Source organism: Carassius gibelio, chromosome A6, assembly GCF_023724105.1.
Source record: "Carassius gibelio isolate Cgi1373 ecotype wild population from Czech Republic chromosome A6, carGib1.2-hapl.c, whole genome shotgun sequence".
Classification (NCBI taxonomy): domain Eukaryota; kingdom Metazoa; phylum Chordata; class Actinopteri; order Cypriniformes; family Cyprinidae; genus Carassius; species Carassius gibelio.
The window spans coordinates 5,418,277-5,439,254 of NC_068376.1; the positions used below are offsets into that span (position 1 = coordinate 5,418,277).

At 37.4% G+C, this 20,978-nt stretch overlaps 2 protein-coding genes across 2 annotated transcripts; one reads left to right on the forward strand and one right to left on the reverse strand.

Moving 5' to 3' along the window:
* Positions 1-142: 142 nt before the first annotated feature.
* LOC128015346 (mitogen-activated protein kinase kinase kinase 20) lies at positions 143-14,927 on the forward strand. The gene is made up of 13 exons (XM_052599102.1): positions 143-352; positions 3,311-3,372; positions 4,253-4,433; positions 5,201-5,288; positions 6,479-6,580; positions 6,675-6,740; positions 6,822-6,850; positions 6,935-7,072; positions 8,191-8,277; positions 10,042-10,116; positions 10,669-10,775; positions 11,747-11,888; positions 14,025-14,927. The coding sequence occupies exons 3-13, from the start codon at positions 4,275-4,277 to the stop codon at positions 14,370-14,372; spliced, it is 1,341 nt and encodes a 446-aa protein (XP_052455062.1). The 5' UTR covers positions 143-352; positions 3,311-3,372; positions 4,253-4,274; the 3' UTR covers positions 14,373-14,927.
* Positions 14,928-16,818: 1,891 nt separating this feature from the next.
* On the reverse strand, positions 16,819-20,581 carry LOC128015345 (tubulin alpha chain). The gene is made up of 4 exons (XM_052599101.1): positions 20,436-20,581; positions 18,377-18,599; positions 18,115-18,263; positions 16,819-17,937 (listed from the first exon to the last, which is right to left on the reverse strand). Exons 1-4 carry the CDS (start codon positions 20,436-20,438, stop codon positions 16,960-16,962), a joined length of 1,353 nt encoding a protein of 450 aa, XP_052455061.1. The 5' UTR covers positions 20,439-20,581; the 3' UTR covers positions 16,819-16,959.
* Positions 20,582-20,978: the final 397 nt, after the last annotated feature.

Below are 20,978 nucleotides of genomic sequence, written 5' to 3' on the forward strand. Positions count from 1 at the left end.
CACCGTGACACCTGTGACATTATGCCGAATGCTTGGCTAATTAATATTAATTACGTAAAACGTCTAGCTCATTGGCGCTGGGGTTTGACTCATGAATATTAATTCGGTTACGTATTGGCCTCTCCGTTTGGTTTCCGCTTAACGTCAGATTGTCGTAATTCATATTCATAATTCAAGCCTTTACCGTAGTAGGATTCATAATTTGTCCAGCCGTCCCAACTTCGAAGTGTCCTGTTATGGAAGTGCGGTAACACGAGACATGGGGCTCCGCATATTATTTTATGACTGGGATTGTTCAGAGTGCGACAGGCAAACGCGTTTCACCGGACCGCACGGAAAACACGACTAGCAGGTAAGAAACCATGCTTTTAAATGTTTATCAGAACACACATTATGCTATGTATGTGTTAATAGTAACATTATTTGCTATATCATTGCGTGGGATGAGTTTTAACTCTGCAGCTGATTCTTCAGGAGAGTGTGAGATAATGTTTGTCATTTATGTTTTTTGCTTTTTACAGAATCTTTTATACAGAAGTATAATATATTGCACGTTGTACAATAGTATTCTGAAGTTTTCCAGACTATTCCAAAGTATTTAACCTCAAATGGAGGGGACCTAAAAATATTAGCAAATCATAAAGAACAACACTGTTTACAAATTCCTTTACAAAGAACATAAATATGTGCACATATAAGAACGTGTGATGTGGAAATACTACAAATGAATGATTTAACTTAAAACTTTATATTCATTTATATTTACATAATAGATAGATATTTAGATAGATAGATAGATATGTTAGGATGTTTTTTGGCAATTAATCAATTCCGATGTATGAATGAGCTGTTTCTGGTTAAAAATAGTTACCTGTGTGACACACTTGACTCCTGTTGGCCCCTGATGTGACAGCCATCGGGCCCCAGTGTCAGTGATGATATGAGGGTTGTTTTTAGAGACCGAGAGCTCTTTATGTGATAGACTGTGGACATACAGGACATAGGTTGGTCACTCTAAACTAGGAAAGCCAATCTGAGTTGAGGTCATAGATTTCAGGGAAGAGTGACGCATGTGCTAGTAATGTATAAGAAACCAGACCCCATTAACAACTACAACAGCATCAACATTTACTACATTAGAGGTGAAAGCTAACATGAGCCTGGGCTGAAAGATAAGTATTCAGAAGTACACTCTTGGATTTGGAAATACTGGCAAATTCAACTTGTGTTTGTTGCGACTGGTTTCGTCACACTTAATGGTTAGTTGAGGTCAAGCAGTAACTGCAATGTCCTGCAGTGTGAGTAAGTTATACTTCATTTATAACAACATTATTCTAATTCTTGTACATGCATTTTTATAATCTAATTGAGAGACAATGGAAACTATATATATATATATATATATATATATATATATATATATATATATATATATATATATATATAAACTTTAATTATTAATTTATTAATCAAAATATATTATTCTAAAAAAACATTGTCACATGGAAGTACTTTTAAGTTTAATTTAAGCTAATACACACTTATTTTTTTATTTCTAAACAGTTCTAGTTTAGTATTCTCCGGTTTGTGACAATAATTGAACCCTTTTTGGTGCTGAACCCTTTTTTATAAAATTCCATAAAAACAAATACATGATTTGAAAGTAAAACTTATCGGTGAACTTTAATGGTGTAATAAAAAACCTTTTTGATAATTGTTCATTGTTAACAATTTTCAATGATAGAAAATGATTTTGAGTTGTAAAAAAAGATTACTGGAGTAAATAAAAAATCTCTACCTTTCTAATTCAAAATATATTGTTTAATTCAATGTGTGTAATTGCCATTGTGAATTTTCTTAACACTTTCTGTTTCTAAGTAAATCTCACAAGCCTAAACCATATTTATATAAATGTGTGTGTTTGTGTGTGTGTGTGTGTGTGTGTATGTATATATATAACTATATATATATATATATATATATATATGTATATATATATATATATATATATGTATCATGTACACAAGCAATCATACTTGCATCTTTTGCTTGGCAAACTATGAAATAGTGAAAATGTCCTCACAGCCCTCATGACCTCAGCCATATCTAGGTGACAGAAAATGCTAGAGACATAAGGGTGGGCTCTTTTGAGGCAATGTACAGAACCCCGTGTGGGGCCTCCAGCCATATCAGAATATCATAGAGACCTGGGAAATCATGGGAGAATAATCAGACCAACTCCAACATTGTGACAACATGTTCTGGACAAGCAAGGGACAGGTTATAAATATCTGGTTCATTGACATGAGTTCAAACAAGCCCATTAACATGTGCATAGTCATATCAGTGCTGAACTTTGTTTAATCCTCTGCACCCAGTTCAATAAACAGATTTAGTGTAGTTTAGTGTAGACAAAAGTGGCAGGAGTCCAATTACAGATGTAGCAGAGCACACCAAAGGCACATGTACTGTAAGTTGTTGCGGTTATGTGAACATGCAGAGGGCAGAACTTTCAAATAGACCCCCACCCAACTCAACTCCTCTCATGCTCTGATTGAATAAGAATCATCATAATTCATCATTCTTACAGTTATGCATGACTGTGTAGCATTCTGCTTTAGAGGTGTTTTAATTGTTCTACATACAGTGCAGCAGGAATAAATCTTAAAGCTTGAAAACATGTTATCAGTTTTACACTTCTGGTTCCATCGTTCCAAAGTAAATGTGTTGTTTTTCTCATTGAGTCATTGGGTGGTTAAATGCCTGAAATAAAATTTGTCCTAAAACAAAAATTCATGATATTTTCATGTTTTATTCTACAACATTAAAATACAACAGTAATAATTCACTTTTGACTTTAATAAACTTTTACTAGTAAATAAGTGGCTAGATGGGAGTACAGAGATTGTCAGGAACATTAAACGTTGTCATGCCGAACAGGAAAACTCAGTCTTGTTGTGTTTATACTGGCATCCTGCAAACTATTCTAATTCAAAAGTTTCCAACTTGTAGAGTTTAAATAAAGATTGGTGGCACTGAAGTCATGCGTCCCTGGTGTAGTTTAGAGCATCTAAAGCTTGACTATTTTGAATTACTTTTTATTTTTATATTTTCAGTGCCATTTTAAGACTGGTCATTTTGTTATGTGCTTTAAAATTATATATTATTATTTTCAATTTAGTGTTGGTTTAGTATTTTAGTTTTCCAGCTTGACAAGGCAACTAAGTTTTTTTAAGTGTAACTTTTTCATGTAATATTTATCATTAATTTAAAGTTGTGTTTAAATTTTAAATTGTATTCTACTTTACAGGAGTCAAGAAACTCACTCACTAACCAAAGAAAACCTTTCCCCAAGGCCCATCCACACAAGAGGTTTGTATCTGCAAAACTGAACAAAACAAAAAGAAAACTTGGGGAAAACTCTTGCAGCACAAATCCTGATCAGCAAAAAAAAGATATTAGAAATTGAAAAAAATTGATAAAGGAGTAGTTCACTTCCAGAATAAAAATTTCCTGATAATTTACTCACCCCCCCCCCCCCCCCCCCCTATGAAAAAAAGGATTTTTCTTCATAGTGGCCTACAAATGTGACCCAACGGGTTGAACAACCAAATTGCAGTTTCATTGAAGCTTCAAAGGGCTCTACACGATCCCAGCCGAGGATTAAGGGGCTTATCTAGCATTGTACAAATTTTTTTAATGTAATTATACTTTTTAACCACAAATGCTCATCTTGCCCCAGCTCAATCTCACACATAACGTCATCACATTGGAAAGGTCATGCGTGACATAGGTGAAATCATTTACACATTTACGCACAGACGATTTAATCCAAAGCAATTTACAGTTCATTCAGGCTATACATTTTTTAACCTAATATGTGTTCCCTGGGAATCAAACCCACAACCTTTTGCACTTTTAACACAATGCTCTACCACTGAGCCACAGGAACACGTCAAAGCAAGTCAAATGACCCCCAATATCTTGCTTTTATGTTCAGCACCAAAAAAATCTATAATACAGGTTTGGGACAACATGAGAGTGAGTAAAAAAATTACAGAATTTTAATTTTCCTTAAAAATATTTTGTTTAGCTGTTTACTGAGTTTATATTTTTGTTGCAACTTTTATTTCTATTATGTTTTTATTATTAATAATATTATAAAATATATAATTTGTCACATTATACTGATCACTTCATTGGCCTAATATGTTTATATATATTAATCTGCTTTGTCTCTCTCTTTCCTCAGGAAGAGTGAATGTCAGTATGAGATGTCGTCCCTCAGCGCTAGCTTCGTTCAGATCCGTTTCGATGACGTCCGCTTCTATGAGAACTGCGGCGGCGGGAGTTTTGGGAGCGTGTACCGGGCACACTGGATCTCACAGGACAAAGAAGTGGCTGTCAAAAAACTGCTGAAGATTGACGCTGAGGTTTGTTAGACTCACAGTTTATTTAGTGTTTATGAATGTATTGTTATTTTGGTAGTTTAAGTGAGCCAAGTCAAATATTCTTTTACAGTGCATATTGTTTCAAAGCAGCTGTACAGAAAATCATGATGTGTATGTTTATAATATGTTATTCATGCCTTATATACATATGATGCTAAATGCAATTTATGCAAATAGAGTTTTATAATTAAATTCAGTACATAATCTAAATGCTGAGAAAGCTGGACACAGTATGTGTGTACATAGCCAGTGTTGCATCATTTCCTGTATTCCATCCATCCATTAAAACTTGTTTATTGTCAGGACTGAGGGGGAGTGTAAGGATGCACAGTTTCCCATGACCATCTCTTTCCCTTCATCTCTCCCCCGCCTTTCTCTATTTCTCTTTGTCTAAAGCAAATTTGATATATTGTAAGTGTAAAATGTAGCATCTTAATGTTGGTTTGCAGGCGGTGTGTGTTGCTGTCAGTATTAATGAACGCTCAGCAGCACTGACACAGTCTGTCCTACAGAGTTTAGCAGCTTTCCTGGCTGAAGCCATTCAGAGTCCCAGCGGACATGTCCCACAATACTGTTAATAGCTCCACGTTCGCGCACATTTCTAGCATAGTATCTGACCTTGACATACTGTAATGAAAAAATAGTTTGATGACATTGATGCAGCACTCATTTGAGTCTGAGTGTTTGACCGCAGTCTGTGACTTTCACCTCGGCATCTGTTTTTGTTTTTTTTCCTTCGCCTCATCCAGGCTGAGATTCTGAGTGTCCTGAGCCACAAAAATATTATTCAGTTCTACGGAGCCATTCTGGAGGCGCCTAACTATGGCATTGTCACAGGTAATAATACAATGTGCTCTGTTTCTGTTTCATAACCAGTTATATGTTTTATTGCTTTAATAAGACAAAAAAAAGTGATGTTTCTCAGTTATTGTTGAGATCTCAGAACTAGGGTTCTTATGCAGGATGCAATTCAGAGTTTATATGATACCTCCTCTTGTATCCCTCTCTTGAAAAGCCATGTTGTTGTGACTGTAAAAAGCTTTGTGGGTAATCAGGGGTTGAGGATAATTCATCAAGAGGACAGATGCACATTTACACGCTTTACATGGTTACACAGTTGTCTTGCTATTTTTTAAACATCCTATTGTGATCTTTTTCTCCAGGGATGGAAATGCGCTTATGAGCAGATTAATGTGGCCTAATCATTTCTCGAGAGCATGTCTGTCAGTGGCTTTGTCAGCTGGATATTCAGTAAATTCCCTGACTGTTGCCAGCATCTGCTCCCTGTGTGTCTGTAGATGTGTGTGTGTGTAAATGGGAAGCCCTGAGTGTGCTAAGCTGTGTCTGACTTTACTCGAGGGTTGGTGATAGATGATCTCATGTGTTGATTGACATCTCGACATGAGACAAACTTTTTGCTGGTTCAGCTATTCTCTCTCACTCCTTTCTGCTTCTCTGTATGTAAACTGGTTACAATGACAAGCAATACACAAAAATGAGTACTTTTAATACATCCGACAATAATGTATTGAATTGACTTTTATAATGTTACTAAACATTTCTATTTCAGATAAATGCTGTTCATTTGAACTTTCTATTCGTCCAAGAATGAAAAAAGAATAATTGGTTTCCACAAAGATATCATGCAGCACATCAGTTTTCAACATTGCTACTAATAAAAATGTTCATTGAGCAGCAAATCAGCATATTAGAATGATTTGTAATGTATCGTGTGACACTGTTAACTGGAGTTTGCATCAAAGGAATGAATTACATTTTAAAATCTATTAAATACGAAAACATATAGTTGAATAATATTTCGCAACATTACTTTTTTTACTTTATCTTTGATCAAATAAATGCAACCTAAAAGACTTAAAAAAAAACATGCAAATATCTTACCGACCCCCGAGTACTGTATATATGTTCCAAACAAATGAAGCTATCATCTTAAGGATATATCAGCTCCACAACATTTAGTTGACACATGTGGTGACATGTATATGGTTTGTGTGTTTGTATTGTAGAATATGCCAGCAGAGGATCACTGTATGAATATTTGTCCAGTGTTGACAGTGAGGAGATGGATATGGATCAAGTAATGACCTGGGCGATGGATATTGCTAAAGGTGTGTGCCTGTATGAATACATGTTTTTATGGAATGAGCTCAGTCGCATTTCCTTATGAGCTAATGGCTGGTTCTGTGATTTGTTTCTCTGTAGGAATGCATTATTTACACGCCGAGGCTCCTGTGAAAGTCATTCACAGAGACCTGAAGTCAAGAAATGGTGAGCTGTGAGCAATTTCACAAGCAAAAAATGCAAACATGATGATTATACACCAATAACTATTTATTTTCTCTCCATTAGTTGTGTTAACTGCAGACAATGTATTAAAGGTATGTTTCCTTCGTAATTAAATCTTTGGATTTAAACTGTGCTCATATAATATCAATTTAACTGTCCCTGTTTGTTGGTGTCAGATCTGTGATTTTGGAGCATCTAAGTTGGTTTCTCACACAACGCACATGTCTCTGGTGGGCACCTTCCCTTGGATGGCCCCTGAAGTGATCCAGAGTCTGCCCGTCTCAGAAACATGTGACACCTACTCGTACGGCGTGGTCAGTACTTATATTTGTATGACTTACATTTGTAGTATAAATGTGCTGTGATCACGTTTTTCTATCTCTGTGTCCCTGGAATGAAAATGTTAAAAAAGAGTTCATAAAATGGGATAGTTTAAGAATTAAAATTCTGCCCGATTCAAATGGACCTTTTTCACATTTCTGGGTTTCACATTTTCTGCAGCGGAAGTCGTCATAGTTGGGTTAACTTGAAGAGAGCGAATGGGAGAGTACCACAAATATATTTTTTGCATTCCCATTTGCTCAAATAGCAAAAAAACTCCACAATAGTGTTTTCATGAGTTTCAATAAAGGAAAAAAATTGAGAAAGACTGATAACAGCAGTCAGAAGAGAGAATGATGTCAAATTAAACCATCTCTCCCACAGATATTAGAAACACTCTCGCTTTAGCGTTAACAGTTTTTTTGTAATTTGATGCTAAGGTGATATAATACGAAGAATATTGTTATAAATGTACATACATTTTCTAAATATGCAAATATGAAAAACTTTCAAGGAATTTCAATGCTGATGACCGTTAAATGTGTCATCACAGTCTTGTGAAAACTAAATTTTGTTTTTTTCACGAGCGTTTTGAAGAATACTTTTATTTGGCAAGGATACATCATAATTAATCAAAAGGGACACATAAAAAGACTTTTACATTGTCACAAAAAAAACATTTTTAAATTCAACAAAGAATCCTGAAAAAAAAGTATTATGGTTTCCGTTTCATTGTATAAAACGGAGCAGCCAGGAAATTTCTCTAAATATCTACTATTGTATCCCATGGAAAAAAGAAAAGCAAATGCTGAGGCTTGTATTTTTAAAGTAATAAAAAAATAATTGTTTGTTCATACAAGTATGTTTATTCATATAAGCTATGATTGTTCATACTAGGATGTGTGTGTGTGTGTGTGTGTGTGTGTGTGTGTGTGTGTGTATGTTTGACTGTCTGAATTAATTGTTATTTCAAACACAGTCTGCGTAAACTGCATTCCAAGTGTTGTTCAACCCATATATGTTTGTGTTTGTGGAATAGGCCAGATTTGTTGTAGAGAGCAATGCCAGGACATATGCACATTTATTGTTTGATTTGTGCTTTGTCCTGCAGGTATTGTGGGAGATGCTAACCAGAGAAGTGCCATTTAAAGGTTTTGAGGGTTTGCAGGTGGCCTGGTTGGTGGTGGAAAAACATGAGGTACTACACAGTATCCCACAATCCCTCAGTGTTCTTAAGAGAGGAATGCTAATACTGTAAAACCACCGAATGAATGTAATGTTAGTATAGTTACATTACTGTTTAAGTTTTAAAGTCAGTTTAGCAGTGAATATGTCTTTCATACATTGTCAGTAGTGTAATAGTTAACTTTGGCAGACTCTTTTCCTGGCTTTGTTCCAGATCTTAGTGAACTGCCTTCTGTCCTACATAGACAGCTGCATCCTCACTAGACTGGAACCTCTGTTTAACCTCTGTTTCCCACATAGAATCTGTGCCAACAAAACTCATTTGTGTTTTCATTTATCACATTTTGGTGGAGTTTATCATGCTTTCAGCTACGAATCAGAGTGTTAGATCCATCCAGAGAGTGACATAATTGTACATAAGCAACAAATAGCGAACCTTAATTAGATTGAACTTTTTAAGCAATACTTTTAAATACCGAATGCATTTGTGAATTCTGATATGTATAGAATCACTAGCTTTCTCTCACTAGCTTTGTTTACATGCACTCATTTTCTTCAGTTTGACTGAATCCAATTGGATTTCAGATTCTGAAAGTCTTGTTTATTTGAACCCTAAACTTTGCAATCCAATTCACATATTTGCATTTACATGTGCATTGCATGTATTCTCAACAAAACGCATGTGTTATGCCCAGTTGCCATTCAGAACTGGACATTTTGCCTGACACATGTTAAAAGAATGCTGACATAAAAGATGGAAGCTAAGATGTAAACAAGCAGTGCTTCCTAAAAATTTGACCTAAAGAAATTAAAAGTAATGATGGGGATTAACATTTGGAACAGACTTTGCATGGATCACAACTGATCATAATCTTTTTGAACAGTTATGTTTCTCGTTCTTTCTGTGGGACGGAACGGAGCAGTATGATAATGGATTCCATTGCTTGCTTTAGCTGTTTATTTATAGCGGGCTGATCCAGAAGCTTCCCTCTATATGTGTACAAGACCCTCTGCAACTTTCATTGAGCACTAGCACACATTACAGAGATTTAAGATATATTGTAGATCTCTTGTATGCGTCTGCAGAGAAGCCATCAAGTGAAGACCACAGGGGTTTTAGTGCTGTAGGGGGTTGTCATGAAACCTTTTTAGATAAACATCCCAGCCTGAGACAGAGAGAAAGGGAGCAAGTACTGTTAAGAGAAAATGTTGGCAAAGGGGAAGTGGGAGAGGTCAAAAGATGAATGAAAAGATATTTTGGTTTTATGTTAAATTCCCAGTGGGAAGGAGCAGTTTCCATTCTCTCGTGGACTCATGATTATGTGGTGTGCCATTGCTGTTTGTCAGATCTAATACTGTGCCGCTATAGCTACTTGGACAGTATTAGGTTCCTACATGTGTGGCTTATCAAATGAGATTCGACAAGTCTCCATTACAGCATCTCTCCTCACATGCTCTTAAAGTTCCTTAATCTTGAGTGAGAACTCCGTTTTATCACTTAGCCGTGTAAACAGCACCCATGTAAAAGCTCTTTGTTAATCCTTATATGCTGGTTATTATATATCAGACTCTTTGAAAATGGAGATATACACTCTATTTGATTTGTGATGTAAACTTAACCCAGAGGAACGCTTTGCAGCCGTTGCTTTTGAGAGTTTAAGCCAGACTAAAGTGCTAAAATTAGAATTTTATGCAATGGCTGCTATAATGGGTTTTCGAACTGGATTCTAATGCGTGTGCTTGTGTCTGTGGTATTTGTATGGGTCATGTGTTCCAGAGGCCGACCATTCCCAGCAGCTGCCCCGCTAGCTTTGCAGACCTGATGAGACGCTGCTGGATTGCAGAGCCCAAGGTACGTGGTGGGATAGAAAGGAAATTCAGCTCATGATGTTCAGGATCACTAGAATCCTAATGACTGTCTACATTTAGTCATTCAGCAGATGAGCCTTGCAAATGAAGGAACATCACAAGCAGCTGTTCTGTTCAAATGAAGTCAAGATTTGAAACTATGAAACTATGCATGTTTGTGAACATCTTCAGATTGAGTCCGAAATAACTGCAATAATCATTTTAGATTGTTCTCTTTTGTCAGCAAGTGGAGAATTAGTGTATCATTATTATTTTTTGCAGAGAATGGTGATTCATAATCAAATTCAATGTGAACGGTGTAAAAAATTAGGGCAAATTATGCCATTTATTCTTACTGACCTCAGTGTGAAGTTTTCATGAGTTCTCAAATTTGTTGGTAGGTATGTGTGTAGACGGTTTATGAGCTAACATTTTAAGAGCTAAATGAGAAAGCAACCAAAAAAAGAGAGTGGATGAGGTTTTTATCATTTTAATGAATGCTTGAACAAAAACTGAATTATTGCCATAATAAACATAATAAAACTTTCATCTCCAGGAAAGGCCACAGTTCAAACAGATCCTGAGCACCCTTGAGACCATGAAAAACGACAGCAAACTGCCCGGCCAGTGCAACTCCTTCTTACATAACAAAGCAGAGTGGAGGTACGTCCAGTCCAGAACCTTCTAGTGTCCGCAAGTGTTAAATTAAATAAAGAAGTTATAAGCATGCTCTTCAGTTCAAACTAAAAATTGCCAACATATTGAAGGGTTTTGTATTCATTTGTACAAATGACAAGTGTGATTCATATGGACACATATAACCGAATTGTAAAAAGTGTGTACTTTAGAAACAGGAACTTACAGGAATTAAAAACACATAAAGCATACATTAAAAACCCAGATATGAAACAGGAAGTAACTGTATGTAAGAGCCATGAACAATGTGGAAATTACTGCAAAAAATAATTTCAGTTTGTCTGTTGATTTATCAAAACTAGCAAAACATGCATGTGCGTTAAAGTACACCATGATAAATATATATAAACTTATTTTCTGTTAAGTTTATCTTGCTTTGAAATTTTGTGGGTATCATGTTTTTGAGGAACTATAATAGAAGTAAAAAGTGTGTAGACTAGATTTTGACTAGATTACAACACAGAAGTACGAGTAAGGAAACAAACACAATGAATGCTTGACTTCGGCAGAGCTGCAGTGCATGAAGAGAGATATGTCAGAGGAATGGAAAAAGAGCGTGGAGCAGAAGGGGGAGAAAGAGGGAGGGTGAGACATTCTGGAAACGCTCCTCATGAGAGTGGTAGAGAAATCAATTCTAGCAGGAGGGCCGTTTTGAGAATGTGTGTGGAGAGATTTTGGCAGGGGCTGATATGGCTTTTGAGGGCGGAGGGGGGCATTCTGGCCTTCCTTCACATACCTGTTAAAAATAGCCAAAGGAAGGGCTTTGAGTGGAGGGTTGTATGGTTTAGCATACAGTACATGCAAACAGTACCACCTACTGGCACAGACAGGAATTGCAGATAGCTGGCTTTTTTTTTTTTTTAGGTCAAAGGTGCATTTCGGTTTGGAGAGAATGATACACTGTGTTAATCAAACTTCTTGTGTCTTTTCTCTGTAAGGTGTGAGATTGAGGAGACGCTGGAACGCTTAAAGCAGTTGGAGATGGAGTTGAGCTGTAAGGAGCAGGAGCTGGCAGAAAGAGAGAGACGACTGACAGAGTGGGAAAACAGACTTATGGAAAGATCCAGATCCTGCACTCCTGTGAGTCCTCATTTGTGCTCTGCTTTTAACCCATCCTAGTGCACACACACACACACACACAGTAGTGAACACATACCCCAAAGTGGGCAGCCCTCCCCAGGATCCAGGGAACAGATGGGGGTTCAGTTGCTAAATGGTCTCACCTTAGTCATGGTATTGAGGGTGGAAGAGAGCACTGGTTATTCATCCTCCCCACCAACAACTCCTATACCATACCTGTGACTCGAACCCACAACCTTCAGATTACAAGTCCAACTCTCTAACCATTAGGCCACGACTCCCCTTACTGTATTACAGTTCGGTTTGATGCCATTAGTGGACCCTACACTTTTTTTGAGCATGTCAATTTTGCTCCACTAGTGGGATCTATTGTAATATGATGACTATAAAGAGTATTCTCAAACTCCCCTGGTCTGATATTGGACAGAAACACAGATAAACATTTCCAACAAAAACTCTGAGCTAAAATTGCTGTGTTGGGCTGGTCTTGATAGTTTTGATAGTGTCACTGTGTTTATACTTTCTGCTGCAAATCCACCTATGAATGGTTTACTTATAAGTTGTCTTATGTTTACTTACTTATAATGCATGTGAAGCTGAGATACTGGAGGAGAAAGAAGGAAGTATACACTATGGGCCTAATTCACGAGCAGAATTAATTTGTGTGTGTGTGTGTGTGTGTGTTTGTGTAAATCATCTGTAAAGCCACTGGATTTACTTAACTTTTTGGATTGATGACAATGTTCATATTTTCAAAATGTTAGATATGGAACACGAAAAATATACGCCTGCTCCAAACCATGTGTAAATGATGCGTAAAACCGTTTGCGTTTCTGATGCGTTTTCCGCTTTCCTTCAGACACTGAGTTTTGATAGCTCCAAGTTTGTTTGCCAAAATAGCTAGGTCAACTTGAAGACATTGAGGTTAAACATAGTTGGCTTACTGTGGAGTGTCTTTTTTGGGGTTTTGGGGAAGTTCCATTTTACATGCCTGCTATTCCCAATTTATTCATTTATGAAATTTTAAGACCTATTAAACTATTTTAATCAAAAGTTTTAAATGAGACACCAATGCACAGTTTTTTTAAGTTGCAGAATGCGGACATTGTCATGTTTTCATGTTTTCATGTGACATGCATTATTCAGATAAAGTAGGAAGTCACTCAAAGGAGAAGTGAAACTTCAACAAAGTGTGGTCTAAAACAAACCTTTGAACTGTGTGCAACATTACTGGTTGTGTGCCTTAATTGTGTCAGGCAAATTTTGGATAGCATAGAAGGTTATTACATTTGCATAGAGAAAATCTGCAATAATACAGTGTACACAGTAACATGAGCTCATGATGAAGAAGTGTAAGAAAGAAGTATACATGAGCTTACTTTTAAGTATTTATTTTATATTTGTAATAAAAAAAAACTGTAATGAAGTTGCAGCTTAGTATTACATACAGTAGGCTATATTAAATGTAATACTGAATACCACACTACAGTTAAAATATCATAAAGTACTTGTGCTTTTAGTCAACAAATCAAAATAAGTCTCTTCATTAAAGCATGGCTAAAATAATTAAACCTAATGATTTAAAATGCACTTTAAAGTTTAAGTTTTGATTTGATATTATTACAAAGTGCACTTAGTGCAGTCATTTTCAAAAGTGTTAAGAAACTAATAATAATGTACTCTCATTAATTACACTGAGGCCTTTATTTCATTAATATTATATTATCTGCAACTTTTTTTAAAGAACACTACAAGTGTTACATTACATTATACATTATAATACTTATATATTCATTGTTACACCTTTAGAAAGTATTAGAAAACATTTAAACATAAACAAGCCTTTAAATATTAAAATGCATTTTATTTTCAACTAACGTTACAATTATTTATGAAAATATACAGTGCATTATACCATACATTTATGAGTACCTATATAATGCATTTTAGATAAAAGCTTTAAGTGCCAAAGTATTTTTAAAAATCTTAGAAAATCATGCAGATTTGTAGGCCAGAAGGAATAGGACTGCTGTAGTTTCCATTTAACGTAATTGTAGTGTAAATGTGAATGTACATTTCCACCTCTAATTCAAATAACTATCTACTAACTTTCAGTTGACTTTGTTCTTTCCGCAGCTGTTTTCACATATTTCCCCCTTGGCAGCTACTCTCAGTGCTGAGTCCTTCTATGAGGCTCACATGGAGGAGAGCAAAAGCTCGGAGGTCAGCTGTCAGATTTCATCAACCTGCAGTAACGGGGATCTGGGCCAGGCCAGCCTACAGAAGCTCATGCTGGGGTTCGGGAGCGTCTTTGACATGGATATGAACATTCCCAGTGGCAACCTCATCAGCCAGTCAGGGATACAGTTGAATATGCAAGCAAAGAAGAATTCCTCCAAGTCCTGCAGTGTTCGTGAGGGACGCAAACTGAACATGGCCATCACCATGAACCACTTTGGCTGGTCTGACGACGACAGCGATTAGTGGAGGGCAGCACGGTACGATAGGGTGAGGTTAGATGGGGTCAGAGCCGGTTCAAGCAAGGTCAAATGATTAGAGTCAGAGCTAGCAAAATCAGGAATCAATAGTTGAAACTGTAACGATTGATCTGAATATTTGAAAAAAATAGTTGCACCCATTTGTGGTATGTTTCAGTGCGAAAAAAAACCAAAACAAAACATGCATTACTTTATCCAGAGCAGAGTATTACGCTAACCCTTTAGCGGTAGGCCTGCAGGTCTGAATATACCGGCTAACCAGTATTAATACCTTTTGATAAACAGCAAGCACGATGAATGACCTGCGGTCTAATTGGGAAGATACGGGGTACTGCATATATGCCCATAAATGGAAGCATTTACCATTGGTGGGAGGGGTTTATCTCTGCCTGCTCTGAGGGAGATACCAGATCATGCTGAGATTTCCCCTGTGAGACACATTTACAGTATTTATAAAGTGTGATGTGAGATTTAATGGGATTTCTGAAGCTCTTTTTGTAAAGCCCTGAAGTTTTTATAAAATAAAGGAAATACTGTACAACTTGTGTGAAATGGGAAAAAACTACAAGGGAACATTTCCAATATTTATATTTTTAAAAATATATGTCAAACAAAATATTATAATTCACTCACTGGAGTTCTTTCTAAGCCTCCATCATTGATTTATGTCTTTAGTTTTATCCTAAAACCACTTAATACGTGGGGCTTGCTAAGGCTAGACTATTACTATTGCTCAAACATGGGTTTATGGATTTTAACAAACTTCTTACCCCAAGTATTAATTTTCAGCACTGAAGTTGTTCTGCGTTGTTTGTGGTATTGGCATAAATTATACATCATATTATGTGATAGATGACAAAACAGGTAAACTTGTTTCTAATGTTTTATTAACATAAATTGAGAAACAAACAGATTATTATTTAGGGGGGAGAATTAATTATTATTATTTCTTAAATATTTTATAGATTGTTTTTTAGAACAGATTTAAGAACTTTTTTATTTTGTTTATAATAGCATTAATATTAATTGTATTACTATTTGTTTGAATATTTTAAGTCATCCTGCACACTCCTGAATGCTCATAAGAGTTAAAAACCACTCAGAACAGCTTAGCAATCTAAAAGCAACTCCCTGACGTTGTGGATGTAACTTTTGCATTTAAACTTGTGTTTAAATCTTACATATAGCCCATGCTTGTGGTAAGAATAAGGAGTTCTTTCACTTGTTTGCACGGGATCTGGACCACTGTTTCAGCCCCTTCACTGAACTGTGTGTGACAGATAAGCTGAGTGCCAACTGCAGTCAGAGCAGAGGCCACTTTGTAGCTTACAACCTTTTGCACTCCATCCCTACGTCAAAAAGTCACAGGAAGAAAATAGGCTTTTAAAAAGGGATATTTGTCTGCTAATTCTGCGAATTATAATTCATATACAGTATTGTATAAACATTGCTTGTTCTGGTAGAACACAGTTGTATATTTAGCTGTGTGTGTGTGTGTGTGTGTGTGTGTGGCCACTGTGACTCACTGGAGGTTGAGATGTTTGGGTGTGTTTGTTCCCTATAGAGATCCGGCTCTGCTGTTTCACACGCAAGACAAACACATAACCCTATTCATCATGAGTGCATGTTTAATCTGTAAACTATATCCAAAGCAGGAGACTGGATAAGAAGATTAGCCTGTGTCGAAAATATGATGTAGTTTGGTTCCATGGCTTATAATATAGAGCAGTAGGAGTCAAATGCTTGGACATGTTTGACATTGTAGTTTTCTCATGATATGATTTCCAAGGATTTGGTTTAAATGATTCAAATTAGTTTTGCAGATAAATATAATCGTGGGAGGCTTTTGAAATACTGTAGTAAAAGTCTGACAGTGACACCACAAAAAAAAAATTGGTTGTTTGTGCAGAGATTAAATATAGGAGATGTGTCTTTAATGTGATTCAAATTGAATATTTTAGTCACTTTATAAAAGCCAAAAGGTCAAGCATTTCAGAAAAAAAAGGATAATTACCAAGTCCTACTTTTTTTTTTTTTTTTAAGTCGACAACTTCACAATTTAAAAAAAATTTTTTAGATTAGGTTTCTTAAAAATAAAATACCTGTATTGTAAGCTTTTTCGGTCTAGTTTCCAAAATAGGTTTAAAATCCTTCACAGTATGGCGTGTTAATTTATCAGCATTTTAAAAGCACAAACAATACTGCTCTATTTTTGCATGCCTGTGAAAACCCTTCTTCCTTTTTCTCTTACGCTAGTGAACACAACATGGTATCTAACATGGACACAATAATACACGTCAGCTACTTTAAACTGTGAGACTTTGGCAAGACTCAGTGTCTAGTCTAGCCTGATTTCGTTTTGCTCCTTTGACAAAATCATACAAACATATTCTAAATTTTATAGAGAGAAAAATAAAGACAATGGTAGCAGATTATTTTTGCATTTTTATTTGCCCCCATAAAAGGAACATTTTTATTTCATGGAATGTGGTTTCATAACAGAACATTTAACATATTTTAGGTCAGGCATGAGGTGCCTTGCTTGGTTGTGCAAGGGTCAGCAAGCCATCAACTTAATACTCCTCTCCTTCTTCATCCTCTTCTCCAACGCTGTCTGTTCCCACCTCTTCGTAATCCTTCTCCAGAGCAGCCATGTCTTCTCTGGCCTCTGAGAACTCACCCTCCTCCATTCCTTCACCCACATACCAATGAACAAAAGCTCTCTTGGCGTACATCAGGTCGAACTTGTGATCCAGACGAGCCCAGGCTTCAGCGATGGCTGTGGTGTTGCTCAGCATACATACAGCTCTCTGCACCTTAGCCAGGTCTCCTCCAGGAACCACGGTCGGTGGCTGGTAGTTGATGCCAACCTTGAATCCAGTGGGACACCAGTCCACAAACTGGATGCTACGCTTGGTCTTGATGGTGGCGATGGCAGAGTTGACGTCTTTGGGAACCACATCTCCACGGTAAAGCAGACAACAAGCCATGTACTTGCCGTGACGAGGGTCACATTTCACCATCTGATTGGCTGGCTCGAAGCAAGCATTGGTGATGTCAGCAACAGAAAGCTGCTCGTGGTAGGCTTTCTCTGCAGAGATTACTGGGGCGTAGGTGGCCAGAGGGAAGTGGATACGTGGATAAGGGACCAAGTTGGTTTGGAACTCAGTCAGATCTACATTCAGGGCTCCATCGAAGCGCAGGGATGCTGTGATGGAGGAAACGATCTGCCCGATCAGCCTGTTGAGGTTTGTGTAGGTGGGACGCTCAATATCGAGGTTTCTACGGCAGATATCGTAGATGGCCTCATTGTCTACCATGAAGGCACAGTCGGAGTGCTCGAGAGTGGTGTGGGTGGTAAGAATGGAGTTGTAGGGCTCCACCACTGCGGTGGACACTTGAGGAGCTGGATAGACCGCAAACTCAAGTTTTGACTTCTTTCCATAATCAACAGAGAGGCGTTCCATTAGGAGAGAGGTGAATCCAGAGCCGGTGCCACCACCAAAACTGTGGAAGATCAGGAAGCCCTGGAGCCCAGTGCACTGATCAGCCTGCAAGCAAAAGATAACATTATGGGAGATATATAACGACAACATAGTAATTATAACTAAATTAACCATTTGATTGTCTAGTGAGTAGCAGTTTTAAGGCAAACTAGTAAGTTCTGTGATCTTCCTAACTAATATCTAGTTTATAGGTAAGATTGTGGCAGTATGTGCATCTTTTACCAGTTTGCGAGTCCTGTCCAGCACCAGGTCAATGATCTCCTTGCCAATGGTGTAGTGCCCACGGGCGTAGTTGTTGGCAGCATCTTCCTTGCCAGTGATCAACTGTTCAGGGTGGAACAGCTGGCGGTAGGTACCTGTGCGCACCTCATCTGGAAAAGAGAGGAACTTCTTTTAACTACAAGTTAAAACACCTAAAGTTGCTCCAAAGCTCAATTTAAAAGCTGGGGACAGAAAAAAAAAAAAATGTATAAAAAATTATTACCAATGACAGTGGGCTCCAGATCGACAAAGACTGCTCTAGGAACATGTTTTCCAGCTCCAGTCTCACTGAAGAAGGTGTTGAAGGAGTCATCTCCACCTCCAATGGTTTTGTCACTGGGCATCTGACCATCTGGCTGGATCCCATGCTCCAGGCAATACAGCTCCCAGCATGCATTGCCCATCTGGGCTCCGGCTTGGCCGACGTGCATTGAAATACATTCACGCTATAGCAAGAAAAAAAAGAAAAAAAAAAAAATTAAGGTTAGGTTAGCATCATACTTGGAAAATTGAAGAAAATTTGTGTGCTCATGTAAAGAAATGTTATTCAATCTATTAAAATCTATAAAAAATGGAAACATTACTGTACAAATTTTTGTTCAACCCAGAAAACGACGTGACTGCAGCTATCTATACAAACACATTACATCCTTACAGGAAACAAAGCAGAACGCGCAGGATGTTTACTCTTTTCATATGGAAAGCTGTTGAATGGTGCCTCTGAATGCAGTGACGATATACGTTTTTTCACTGCATCATTACACATTCCTAACATTACAGACGAGGTATGTGACCGGTAGGGACTTTCCTTCAACTCAAATTCTGTCATATGTCAGAAACCTGCTCAGTGCCCAGTAACGGAGAGTAATGCCTAAGATGACCGGTTTCCGAAGATCAGTTTCTCTGAATGTGGATCAATACCCATTACCAGCTCCGAACCAGCCACACTGCAGCGGTTCCAGTCATTTTTTATTTGCAAGAACGTATTCAGGCTTGAATGCTGACTTGGCCCAACATTTAGGAAGAGTAAAATACACCCATTTTGCTCCCTTATTTTCATTTTCAAAATGTGAAGTACTTATTCTTATATATGAAGCATAGAACTCGTGACTTATTACCAGGGCTGCACACTGGTACTCACAATGAGCGTAGTGGGATTCATTAAATATAAATATTTTAAAAAATCATTAATAGTGATAACAGTATAACGGCATTTATTTATTTTGTATTTTAATAAAATAAGCAGTGTGATAATACGATTGTTAAAAATTCAATGGAGTATAAAATTAAAAAGGCACTTTATAATACAATGAAGTCAATTTATTTACTTTTTTTATTATTATTTTCATTTTCGTATCTAAAATCAGCAAGCTTTTATTTTGGCGGGATGCCGAGATGCGAGTGTTTTCTCTGCCGGGTTTAGCTCCGTCGAGTATAGCGGTGAATGAAACAGCAGTTTTGCATTTTGCCTTCAACCGGCAGCGCATAGCTTTGATTGATTATGAATTGTAAACAGTATTAGTTCGTCGATCTTAAGCAGTAAATGTGCATTAGCAGCGGTCAAGAATGTCCGTATACAAATGAGCGGTCTGAACACATCCCATTGTTATATTTTGGTCGCGCATGCGCACCGGTTTTGCGCACCCCTGCTTATAGCTGTAGAGAGCCAAAGGGCAGGGCTGGTCCCTTCCCCCACCCACCGGTACCACCTAGTTTTCGATATTTTTTTATCAGAGGATCAAGAAAAGGCGCGATATCTGTCGCGAAATAACAAAAGACTTTTATGCGCGTCTTTGAAATTCTGACGTGTCTGCTCCTCCGCCCAGTCACGAATCTAGCAAAAAAAAACATAACCTATAGATTTATAATTTTAATACTATTCATGAATAACTAATACATGTACCTTAGGATGACGTTTATCAATTTTCTACATGAATCAGTTCGGCTTTGCCGTTTTCTCTTTGTTCGGCGTGTCGTTCGAAAGTGCGCCACATCCCAAGGCTCCTGCGCGTGCGTGCGTTCGCGCGCTTTTGTCTCGCGCCCGCCCAAAATGCGTTAACGTTAAATGCTTTTAAACACTGCTACACTCCAAGATTAAACGAACGAACATAGCGTCTGTCTTATATTTTAAGACAGGGCGGTAATTCAGATTTAATAAAAAATTATAATAAAAGTCATTTCCACTAAACGAGAAACATCTCACGCTGTAAAATAACGTTTAACATACAAAAAACAGTCGTTTAGTGCCATTTACTGAAAATCGACGTGAAAATAAGACTCACCATTTTAACGGATTTTCCTTCAGACCGAGGTTAAGGGTTCGGAGAACGAAGGCGGAATTGCGGCGGAAGGGACCAGGCTAAAGAATATATAGCGGCGCGCGACCGGATGCAGGAGAGGCGGGGCTCTGGCGGGAGCGACAGTTAGCGAGCCGCCAAATAAAAACCACCGAAGAAGAAGACGACTGCCTGCTCATGCTGGAGTGGAAGGAAGTGAGGAGCTAGACAAGATAGTGAAACACACAAATACTGACATACATACATATACACTTGAGTAAATCAGAAATTAAAGGTTTCATTAAAGTAGCTGTCAGAAAGACATTGCAAAAGAGATGCTATAAAGGTAACATAAGGCTATATTTGTATAATAGGCTATATATAAACAAGTAGGCCATGTAAGAACTGCTTCATAGAAGGGATGATAGAGTTATATCTCGACTGAGAATTGGACACTCTTAATAAATCACTCCAGATTATAGGAAAACATGAATCTGGTCTGTTTAATCATTGTGGACTTCCAGAAACTAAGTCATATGAAAGGGAAAG